Below are 13143 nucleotides of genomic sequence, written 5' to 3' on the forward strand. Positions count from 1 at the left end.
TGACTATAGCTAATTCTTCAGTACAATTAGTGAACTTTGAGCGCGGATATCTCTGAAACTATGCGAGATAGCGAAAAAATGAATGGCATCAATCTTATAGCACATTTTGTCAGCTTTAATTTTATATGGAATAGTATTCTCGCTAGGACACATAGTTTCCGAGATATAAGCGGAAAACCGAAAAAGGTGACTTCTACGTGCCCCCCTGTAGCCCGCTCACCTTCTAGGAGTAGGGACTTTAGGTATGTTTACCTCCCAACTAGTCCAAACAAAGTCCCAAAGCTCAAAATTGTGCTCCTTCCATTTCCCTCTACGCCCCCCTTATGAGCATTCATTGACTGGACTATATGTATAGCTGATAAAAACATTTTCGATAAGACTGCTAATAACAGTGTAATTTCTACTGATCTCCATTGTATAGCAGTATTTATTTAATATTTTTACACTATTTAATATTTTAGATTTTATTTTGCTTAAAGAAAATAGTATTTTATTTGAACAATCTGAACCTCTCGAAATAAAATACTTCTATTTATTTGAACAATCTGAACCTCAGAATAAAATATTTCTATTTTAACCATTTCATCCACAAAATAAAATATTTCTATTTTAATAATCTGAAACACAAAATAAAATATTTCTATTTTAATAATCTGAAACACAAAATAAAAAATATTTCTATTTTAATAATCTGAAACACAAAATAGAATATTTTATTTTTTGCGTCGTTATACCTAATACTTTCAGAAATTGCATTACTTATTTACTCTTTCTTATTTTAGCAATAATTTAAAGAAGAAATTGTACTTACTACAAGAAACTATATCATTTGCAACATTTTCGTTTTATTTTTTTGTTTGACTGCTGCTATTCGCATACAACAAGGTGCAGCGTTCCAAATTGAAATCTGTTAGGGTGCTCCTTCGAGGACAGAGAATCAGTCCAACAAAGCTAAAAAGTCTCAACTGGGGCAGAGGACGGAAAAGCTGTGTTGTATTTTAAAAATAATGTTTTCATGTATTTGTTCTTTGCAATACTTTCAATTCGTGTATCACTATAATATAACTCAAATATTGATATAATTCTAATTCTGTAATGTTTGTATGACTGATATCATTTGTTTCTTTTTTCATAAAGGAAAAAAAGTCATCTACTTCTTTGTTTTGTGAAAGTAATTTGGGTCGTGACTCTGAATCTGGATTTGCTATCTGTTTCAAAGCATTTAATACGGTTTCTTTGATAAAAGTACGTTTTTCTTCGTTTAAGTCTTTCAGAATCCATCATAATTTCCATTTTGGATGCCTAACAGTAGCAATTATATAGTCGCTTGCGTGCTCAGAAAAATCGAATAAATCACGAAATCGAGATTTTAAACTCGATAGTAAATGAAGTTTCAAAGTTTCGCAATATCTGTTGAATGTGAGTCATTCTTTTGAGCAATTATATTTAATATTGAAATTGAAAATAAAGACAAAGTCCAAATATTTTCAATATTCTTCAAATAAAATACTATTTTCAAAAATTACTGCAACAAATCAAATATTTTATTTTCAAAAATTACTGCATCAAATAAAATATTTTAGTTTCAAAGTTGTACAGACACTGTAAAATAAATGGGATTATTTACTATTTACTATTTCAAATACTATTTTCCCCAGCTCTGGTGCGATAGGAAGAAAACTGAAAGGAGAATAAACAGAAATTTTGAACGGAACGTAATAGAAGTGAATCAACAGGAGTCGTCTCTCATGTTGCAGGTCGGTTTCTAATGAGCAAATTATGTTCCATCGGCAGCCTCCCTGTCCGGAGGTTTCGAGCCTTACACCGACGTCATCAGATATGCCTCTGACGTCGATATTGGTTTACGTCGTTGACGAAAACGGGAGATTCGACAGCGCTATGACGACCAGTTTACCCAGCTTGTACCAGGAGTCCAAAGAAACAGTGAAGTTTCCATTTAAAGTGAGTTGACACAATTAAAAGCGTATTCGAAGACCACCGATGTTTATTCAAACTTACGTTTACAAGAAAAAATTTATTTTCGAAAATTGTCAGCAAAGCAAGGCTTACAATAATTAAAATGGGTCTATTATTCCCTGTTGCATGGCTGAGTAAAATACAGTAGGTGAATAAAATTCGTGGTCTGCATAATACGTATGACTATGTTGTCTCTAAACGGTAGTTATATACAGGGTGCCCTAAAAATTCACTTACGTAAAATGGATGCTCGTTCAAGTCAGTTTTCTTGAGGGGGGAATTTCGTTTTTCTTGGTCAAAAATATCGATTCTTTAGGATTTTTTATAAACAAAAATGCAACATTAATTAATTTGAAACTTTGTATATGTGTTTGTTATACTTCCATCGTGTTACATAAATTTTTTCAGTTCAGTTCACTTAAAAATACAGTTTGAATTGCCCATGAACTAGAACGCTCCGCACAATTGCTTTATTAACGGTTGACGTGATACCTGCCCTCCAGTTCATCTGAAATCAAAAATTCTAATGAGATTTTATTTTAATTATCGTTTGTGTGAGACCTACGCTGAATAAAACAAAATTATTTTTCGAGAAATGGTAACTGTTTAAATTCAGATGTCCGATTTCTCGCAAAATATTACCCAAACTTTTGATAATTAAAAAAGGATATACAACCTATCGTCTTGCCTGTAGGTCAAACAATAAAAGGATTCTGTCTTAACATACAGTTAAAATTTCAAATTGATCGATCCAATACTTTTTTTTAAATCATGTCAACCAGCTACGAAAATGTTGTTTCGTGAAAAACGCGTTTAAAGTTTGTAGTGCAGTTACTGAACAAATATCAGTACTTACAAATAATCAGCTATTCCAGGTCCGTATACTATTCATTCATCTTGCTCGTTGAATTGATTTTTTTATAAATTTGCTTGGCTGTTAGAAAAGTACGACTCCAATAACATAAACGTTTTACAATAGTACCATGGATTCTGGGAGTATCGATCGCTGGATCACTTGCCGCCAAATATATACTTTGCTTCGAAAATCCGTAATTCTGAAAATTTTATGAATTTTAACTTAAAATTGTGCAGAGACAACCTACAAAGCTAAACTACAAGATTCTGTAAAAAACAAAAAATCGAAATTTATCCTTAAGTTATCAACGGAAAACGAGGACCAATCAGAGCGCGGATACAGCGGACATTGGCGTCGGTATTGGCCGAGCCAGTTTTCGTGTAGCCACGCTCTAATTCATCCTGTTTTTCGATGGTAAGTCCGTAAAAGAGCTTCAGAAATCACTCATTTCAAGGAAGTGCGACAATTCTGGGACACCCTATAGAGTATGGACAATCTTACCAATTTTAATGACCTTGAAATTCATTAAAGGGTCATTCCACGCGAAATGCGACACTTCTTGGAGTACTGTCTCGGATTTTGTTCAATTTTGAATAGTGTTTAGTGACCTATGAACGAATCTCTAAGGATTTTTCGATATCTTAAAAATTTTTGATTTTACAGAAGTGTATATAGAAACAAGTGTCACCCTTTTTGCACTACTTCAGAGGACTAGAACGAACAAACCGATGAAAATGGGTTTTCAGGAGCTTGTAGTAAAAGCATAAGGGTATCTACTTAAAATGTTGTCATTTGAAAAACATGTTTTTTTCGTTATTTATTTTGCAATTGTGTTGCAATTTTTTCATAACAGGGACCTTCTTAAAAATTTGAAAAGGAAATAGGAGATAGCCTCAAATGTCCCCTTTATGGACATGTTTTCAAAAACACATTTAAACTTCATATTATGAATAACTCGAGACATGCATAGTTTCTAACCAAAGACGTCGGTGATTTAAATTGCCTGGAAAACCACTAAATAAGTAACAAATAAACAATTTTTTATTTTATTTTAAAACAATAAAATTTAAACAGTTACTTAAAAAATGTATGTTTATTATGATAATTTTCAGTAGATAAGAATAATTTTTTAATGAATTTTAGTGCATATATTTCATCCCGATATCTCTTATGGTTGTGTTTTCATTATAAGCTACTAAAACCTCATTTGTATTGGTTTGTTTGTTCTAGTCTTTTAATTTAATGAAAAAAGGGTGACGCCTTTTTTTACACTTCTGTAAAATCAACAATTCTTAAGATATAGAATAGTGGGATTGTAAATATTCCTTTCTACATAAAAACAGTATCATTATTAATAAAAAATTTTACTGCCCTTTCAATCCTAAGAACATATTGTTCGTGGTTATGATTTTCAAACTAAATATCCAATATTTCAACAATTTCTCGTTCAATATGACCATTTTTCTACGAATCTTTGATTCAGGTAATTTTTATGCTGTCAGTTCACGGTTTTTCGAGCGTCTGGTTTGCAACTTTTTCTGTGTATTTCACTATTTTTATCTGAATTGCAAAATTATGAAATATTCGTTTGTGAGTAGATGTCAATTTTAGATGAGTTATTGATTTATATAACATAGTTAACGTATGCCGCCGCTTGACCCACTCTTTTCAGATACACAGCTTTCTTCTGGTGCAGGAAACGATCCCGGATTCCGGAAATGCGATAGCAGTCGTTGTGGTCTCCGTGGTTGCTTTCATTTGTCTGGTTCTTCTGGCCGGTCTCCTGGTAAGAGCACTTTTTATCTTAATTTCATTTTTCACTTTCAATAAAAAACTGACAGATTCTAGTTTGCTTACGCTTCTTCCCTCAAACATTCATCAACATCTACCGAACACGGTTGTACTGTTTTCTTTCGATATAAGACGACAATTGTTTTCGCAATCTCCATCCCCCTAAAAGTCACTATCCCCTCTTAGACACAGCTTTTAGTGCCAAGACGAGAGGATACGTCATTAGGGTGGTTCTTGTTTATTCTTAACAAAAATTTTTGTCAAAATTTTTTTTACGGCACTCCCCAGAGTTGTTCCAAATACAGCAAAGTCGCGATATTTTGCCAACGGCTGTGTTCTGCACGGAGAACCATCGTGTAGGGACACTATTTTTTGTGCGCCGAGATACTATGGCCTAAAAGTCAGTTCTAGCGTGAATAAATTAAAACTATCAACTAACGTAAATCTGTTAAAATTTATACTTGTATGATAGTTTGATATGTATATTACAATAACAAAACCAAAATTAGTAAATCACATCACCGTATTATTGTTGGCAAGACTGTCAACATTCCAGCAACCAGATTTTGTTTTTCTGCGTTAGTCAATTGCTACAAATTATAACCTCAAAATATCGAGTTCTTTCTTGAAGTGTGCATAAATTGTGTTAGTAGGTATCTTGTTATATATGATATTATCAATATGGCTGTAACTGGAAATGGTAGGTTTACGTTTCCTTCACACACACTTTATGATATATTTTACGAACTGATACTTTTTAAGAAAAATTATTAGAATGTCGTAAGTTTAACAAAATTTGCACGCATTTGCACGCGTTGCGAAGTATTTAATTTGAAAGCTTACTTCATCTCCATAAACGGCAAAGAGAAACCGCGATCCACCCAATCCCATTATCATTTTATTTTCATATTTTAGTAAATGTATCTACGTATTTTTTCCGCAGAAAAAGTGTAACAGTTTAGTAAAAAGTTACGTCTTGATCCCGAAGCTTTGCAGATGCTAAAAGCACCAAAAATTCGATCAAATACAAACTCCGACAGTGAATAATAATCTTTTATATTATATTTGTAACACACTTAATTATATTATATTACTAAACAATTAGTCAGTATTGTAAATTATGTTTTATTTACTTTACTCAAATATTTAAAAGTAATTTTTACACAAAATGTCAATTTTTTCCTCGCACAATAATTAATTCGAACTAGAACTGACTTCTAGACCACTGTGCGAGAGTAAAAACGAAGCCGAACGTACCTAGAAAGGGATAGAGCATGTAAATACGGATCGCACGGCCGAAGCGTATCGGTGTGAACCACTACTAATCCAATTACTAAACTTCTGTATTTTTCATTATTTTTTAATGAGACTTTCACCAACTTATTTCGGGCATTTTTCTGATTAATAAATGACACCAAACACGATATAATTTCCACTATATTTAGCGTCTCTTTCTTTCTCATGCGCTGTCCTTCCTTACGCCCGAAAGTTTCATCGTGGATTAAACCACTAAATACAGTTGAAATTATATCGTCTTTGGTGTCATTTTAATCAGAATAATGCCAGAAATAAGTTGCTGAAAGTCCCATTAAAAATAATGAAGAATAAAGAAGTTTTGTAATTGGATTAGTAGTGGTTCACACCAATATACCCGAACCGAGATCATTTATCGCCACCCTGCGGCATTGGCTGGCAGTGGAGTGAGTAGGCACTAGACAAATTCTGTAATTCAGAAAGAGCTGTGCAAAGTTTGAGCCCGATCAGATAACCCCAAATTAATTACGCATTAACATTATTAATTTAATGCTCATAAAACCGTTTTTCTCGAATATCTTCTGAACTATTTACCGCGTCGAAAAACATATTAAACAAACCCGGTAGATCTGGACAGGCTGCGTCTTTCATACCCTATTACTTTTTTTCGTAAAACGAACGGTTTTCGAAAAAATTGAGAAAAACGTCGGACCAAAATCTAACCATTTTTTACAAAATTTAAGTATTGAAAAGTGTGGTTTTATTATCTTTTATATCAATAAACATTAGTGAAAAATGTGTTCTTTTTTTAACTTGCTGAACTTATCTTTTTTTATTAGATTTTAATTGTCCCACAGATTTGCTCATATTTATTTAACGGTTCATTTTAAAACCTGGTAAGATTTGACCCTTCATAAAGTGAAACTCAAAAAAAAAAAAGAAAATATTAAATGATTGCAAAAGTTCGTACCCTCTATTTGAAAATAAAATTCGAGCGGTTATATTTAAAAATAAAAGTTTGATTAATCAATTATATAGTCACCACTATTTTCTACAATTGTCTCTGAAGTTTTACAACATGATTTGCTTTTTCGTAGAAGTTCACGATGTAAATTGTGTACGAACTTTTGCAATCATCCAATATACACAGGATCTGCGGTAAAAAAGCCTGCAATTAAATAAAAGATAAGTTTAGCAAATTAAAAAAAAGAACACATTTTTCGCTAATGTCTATTGATTTAAAAGATAATGAAATCACACGTCAATTTTCAAATTTTCGAAAACACTTTTAGATTTTGGTCCGACGTTTTTCTCAATTTTTTCGGAAACCGTTTGTTTTAAGGAAAAAAGTAAGAGGAGATAATTGACGCAGCCTATCCAGATCCACAGATTTTATTTAACATATTTTTCGACGCGGTAAATAGTTTAGAAGATATTCGAGGAAAACGATTTTACGAACATTAAATTAATTATTTTAATGTTTAATTCATTTGGAACCCGTTTTCTCGCTATCTATGGGCACTTAAACTTTGCACAGATTTTTATTTAATTATTTAGAACAACCCTGGGGGCTGCCGTAAAATAAATTGAAATGTCGAAAATAAGAGCCACCCTAATACGTCATATTGTATCCTTCTATCCGACCACTTTGTGGTCTGCCGCTCAGCTTTATAAGATCCATAAACTCTCGGCCCTCTCAAGAACAATGTCAAGCCGAATAAGTATCCTGATCCGCAATACATACGTCGAAAGCCGAGTCATCGTCTTATATCGAAAGAAAACCTTATCAAGTCTTTTACGATTGTAATATTAATAAATATTAACATTAGATACCCTTACTAAGCATTATAAATTTATATTAACCCCTCAAATAAAATATTAGACATATAAATTTTCATATGAATTTAATAATATCTCTAAATTCTATATTAAATTTATTATGTATAAAAGGTAATCCTGGGAACTGGGACAAGTTATTGCTCTTTTTTAAATAAAAATAGAGGTAATTGATCACTTTAATCAGTAACTGAAGGAAATTGCAGTAATATATTAGTATAATTCTCTAATTGAGTGACACTTAAGGTTCCGACAGACCACAATTAATTAAAAACATTCCAGCAAACAATAAATGTATTATAGTATTCAATATTAGTGCCTATAGTAAAGTCGCGTTATTTGGCAAACGGCTGTGTTCTGCACGGAGAAATATCGTGTAGGGACACCATTTTTTATGCTGAGTCTACCGCGCCGACCGCGCCGAAAATTCAAAGGAAGCCGAACGTAGAAAAGGACAGCATGTAAACACGGATCGCGGTGTCCTTCCTTGCGCCCGAAACTTTCATCGTCAATTAAACCACTAAATACAGTTGAAATTATATTGTGTTTAGTGTCATTTTAATCAGAAAAATGCCACAAATAAGTTGGTCAAAGTCCCATAAAAAAAACAATAAAAAATAAAGAAGTTTTGTATTTCGACAAGACAATATTGTTGCCTAAACGACATTAAAATATGAGCGTTTATTTCTCTTAAGTTATAATTTTCAGTGCATGAATTACACGTATAAAATGTTAATATTTATTAAACAAGAGTACAGTTGCAGCTTTTCTACGTAACATGGTCCACATCAACACATATCCAAATGAAACCACTCAGATATTTTATTAGAATGAGTGTACATCAACTTGAAATCATTATACCTTGTATAATAAATATTAGTTTTGGGTAAACTTTACTTTATGGGACCAAAAATTTTTGCTTTTCTCCTATAAATTATTATGTATTTAAGAGAACCTAGGGATCGAAGTTGCGATCCTGTAGGATCAATGGTTCACAAGTTATGGTTGCTTAAAGTTGAGCAATTTTCAGTGTTTTTGACAGCTGACCTAGAGGAAATATCTTAGAAAATGTTTGAGAAGAAATATCCTGGAAAATATTTACAAAAAGAGATACATAGATTTCTCAATAAATGCCTTGCCGCCCTCACCCGACCTATACAGGGCCGGCCTTGTCTATAAAGGAGCCTGGGTGCAAGAAGCCATTTGGGGCCCTAAATTTTTTGTAAAGTAAAAATAATTACAAACTCGAACATATATTACTACTTAATGCATGTTTATTTCATGCGTGATTTTGTTTTTGCTAATACATTAATTACTTCAGAAAAATTACATTATTTTATTTCTTGATCATGTTGGGGCCCCCTCAATCGCAGGGCCCCGGTGCATAGCATCCGGCACACCCTACAGATGGCCGGCCCTGCGACCTAACCACCAACCAACTAATTAATTATCGACATTACCGCGTGCTTGTGCCACCACCTAGCGGTTCTGCTCGGTAAGCGGCACGCGACCGTCATTATAAACCAATATGGTAGCGCGCTTACCTGTCGAAAACACTGCAAATTGCTCAACTTTAAGCAACCATACCTTGTGAACCATTGATCCTACAGGATCGGAATTCCGATTCCTAGGTTCTCCTCGTTCAGACCTATTGCATTACATACCAAATAGGTATTAATTTATAGGAGGAAGTAAAAAATTGTTAGTCCCGTAAAGTAAAGAGCAGCCTTAGTTTTGGTTATCACGTTTCCCCTCCGAGAAACATATGTTAACATTTAACGCACGCTGCTCGAGTTGCACACATCTGACAAAACGAAATTTTTAATGGTCTGATCTAATGAACGAAGATTTAGCTGCGCAGGTCCGCAAAAGTCTATGTTCTCTGAAAGGCCTCATCGTACTTGCATTAATTTCACATGGTGTTACGTACTCATCCGCCTACACTTGTGATTTATACAGTGTACGTAACAACGAATCGTATGTAAATATGTGTGTTTGTGTCGTCTCGCTTTTGTTGATCGGAAGCAACGTCTTCTGATCCTCTGACTCGCCTATCAGTGTGGAGAAATGTAGGTTTGTTCGAAAAGACTGGAAACCTTTAGCAAATTATTTTGGCAAACCAGAAATTGTTTTATTGGGTAACCCTATCTTACTTTGTTTAACGCGTGGGAAAGATTCCGCTCGTTTGCTGCTACGTAATGGAACTTGAAACCAGACGTGGGCACTCCTAAAATAACATTATTTAAAATATCATGTTATATTATTTTATAATTACTTCCATGCATGTGATCACTTTTGAAATAACATTACTTGAAATATCGGCAGCTCTTTTACTTGCGTAACCAGAAATTTTTGGCTTTTTCGTATTTTATCCAGTAGATTTCGACGGGAAAGTGTGAGAAATGCAAGTTTCTGGAAGATCAATGGTTCAAAAGTTGTAAGTGTTTAAAGTTGAGAGATTTACAGTGTTTTTGACAGGTTAGCGCCGCCATGTTGCGTGTAGTGACGGTCGCACGACGCTTACCGAGCGGAGCCGCTAGGTGGCAGCACAAGCACGCGGTTGTAGGGAACGTTCTCAAATAAATTAGTGTGTCTTCTTTGAAGGTTTACCAATTTATTATTGGTAGGGAATCAAACGAATGAATGTTAACAAAGTAATCGAAACTATTTTACAAAATTTACAACTAATCAATAATTAAATAGAAATTCACATTATCGACTTCCGCCACACGGAACTGCCGATAATTAATTAGTTGGTTGGTAGTTAGATAGGGTGAGTAAGGGGGGATGGCAGGCTTGGGAGTCAACGTGATCAACGTTAGCGCGTGTTTGTGGTGCCACCTACCGGTTCCGCTCGGTAAGCGGCGCGCGACCGTCACTGCACGCAACATGGCGGCGCTAACCTGTCAAAAACTCTGATAATCGCTCAACTTTAAACACTTATAACTTTTGAACCATTGATCCTCCAGGATCAAAACTTGGATTTCTCGCATCGTCTCGTCCAAATCTACTGGATAGCATAGGAAAAAGTCACAAATTTCTGGTTACGCATGGAAAAGTTTACCCAAGAAGTAACATACAATTTGGTATTGCTATTATTTCAAATAAGTCAACATTTTTTTAATTTTCAAATAACAGTATTGAGAACAACGGTGCGGAATAAATTATTTCTTATTTTTATTTAAAGTAATATTTGCCCAGGTCTGCTTCTCACTCACAAATTTAGGATAAACGAGTTTGAATATTCAAGGTTGTCATAACAACATCACATTAAAATACTAACATTCGAATAATGAAATGTCAAATCTATACAATAATAAAGTAATAGGAATATAAAATATTACGAAATTACAATTTACATTACTGAAGGAACTACTGAAACTGTCTCCCATTTCATCGTATGCAAATCACTGCTCGTTAAATCACGGAAGCATGAACTGATGCCAATGAATTTTGATTTCGTACTTGCTCAAATGCAAATGAAATTCTTTCTCCCGGTTCGTAAGCTCTTCAGCATTCACAAGTTCTTTAACGCAACCCCATAAAATATTTTAAATCCGCTAAGATGTAACATGAACCGATATCTTCTTATCTTGATAATATTGTAAAAATATTACATATTACAGTGTGTTAGGCTAGATAAAAACATGACAACTGCACATATGCGAGGAATTTTCAAGTCAAATTTTCCCAAAAACAAAGCTGCAAACAAAAGAATGTTATGCTATATTTAAGATTTATTATTTCGAAGCATCTTGTATAGTTAATTGTAGCTATAGTTATCAGTAGACTGCAGATCTTTATGAATTTATAGCAAAATTGAGAAGATGATATTCAAAATTGTTGAAAAATTTAAAAATTGAAGATGTCAATATATGATTTTTCCTCTATTAAAGTCATTAAGGGAAGAAATAACATTCAATTTAGTTTCTATGTCTTGCAATCGATACAGACAATTTTTAATTTGGATAAAGATCTAAATATAAAGCCTAGGTATCAGTAATTAGAAAAACGTGAACCACGAAAGTATTTGAACGCACTTTAGAACAGTATAACTTTTTTATAATTGTACCAAACAACCTGATGTTTTGTAAACCATTAGAAGTATTGGTTTACTAAACGATCTTTAAAAAAGATTTTCCAAAAATTACAATTTACAAGGTTGCATGAAAAAATAAAAATCGTGTCGGGAAATTTGTTCGGGATCGAATCGGGATCCTAACAGTTTATAAAGTTTGGGTACCCGCAATGGAAAGTTTGCAATATTGGAAATGGTGGAAATGCAATTGTAAACGACCAGTGACGAGTACCTATATTTCCAAAAACAGCTAGACAATACCTTCGCATTCCTGCCACTCAAGTATCCATCGAACGATTGTTTTCTGACGCTGGAAATATTGTCACAGCCACGAGAAAAAAATTCGTATCGGGAAAAGTAGAACAATTATGCTTCCTGCACACGAATTTAGAATAAAATATTCCATAATGCCATTAACTTTTCGAATTTCTCCTGGATCGTTTCGCGAGAACGTTGCCCACACCATTACAGAACCACTACCTGAGTTGTGCTAAATCAATTACATTGTATTTCAATTAATAGTAATAGTAATTCAATTACGTCGCAACTGAATTACTATATAATTGAAATACAATGTAATTCAATTACTAAGTATTTTAATCAGATGTGTAATTGAAATACAATATAATTGAAATACAATGTAATTGAAATACAACGTGTAATTGAAATACAATATAATTGAAATACAATATAATTGAAATATAATATAATTGAAATACAATATAATTGAAATACAGTGTATGTATAATTGAAATATAATATACTTAAAATACAGCTTTCCAAATTATAGCGCAGAACTTTGAAGAAGTGCGATATATTTTTATGTTTTTCTTTCATATACATGTTTAGTGTCTATGCGGCGTAGTTTCTATTCGTCGCCCTCGTTCATAATACGTAACGCTATTTTATGTAATCTAATTACGAAGTATTTTATAATTGTACTGCATTGCAATTACGAATTACATTGTACTTTAATTGAATGAAGATCTGAAGTATAAATTACAATATAATTGAATACAATGTAATTCAATTACAATGTATTTTATAATTGTACTCCATTGCAATTACGAATTACATTGTAATTTAATTGAATGAAGATCTGAATTATAAATTACAATGTAACTGTATTACAATATAATTCAATTACAATGTATTTTATAATTGTACTTCATTGCAATTACGATGATATTACATTGTAATTTAATTCAATGGAGATCTGAATTGTAAATTACAATATAACTGAATTACAATGTAATTTAATTACTTTGTAATTATAATTCTGGAGTAATTCAATTGTAATGAGTTATTGAGTGTTCCTACAGTGCAGTTTGGATTAAGATCTTCACCTTTG

At 33.0% G+C, this 13143-nt stretch overlaps 1 protein-coding gene across 5 annotated transcripts in view; it reads left to right on the forward strand.

Annotated features, from left to right (window-relative positions):
- Nucleotides 1–13143, forward strand: part of LOC143211668 (uncharacterized) — a 267501-nt gene that overhangs the window by 211474 nt on the left and 42884 nt on the right. For 4 of the 5 annotated variants that reach the window (XM_076429523.1, XM_076429522.1, XM_076429524.1 and 1 more), the window contains exons 6-7: nucleotides 1758–1962; nucleotides 4506–4619. In XM_076429523.1, coding sequence (XP_076285638.1) covers nucleotides 1758–1962; nucleotides 4506–4619 — 319 coding nt within the window. The remainder of the gene's footprint in view (nucleotides 1–1757; nucleotides 1963–4505; nucleotides 4620–13143) is intronic. The other variant, XM_076429526.1, reaches the window with a different exon arrangement.

This window comes from Lasioglossum baleicum, chromosome 8, assembly GCF_051020765.1.
Source record: "Lasioglossum baleicum chromosome 8, iyLasBale1, whole genome shotgun sequence".
NCBI classification, from domain to species: domain Eukaryota; kingdom Metazoa; phylum Arthropoda; class Insecta; order Hymenoptera; family Halictidae; genus Lasioglossum; species Lasioglossum baleicum.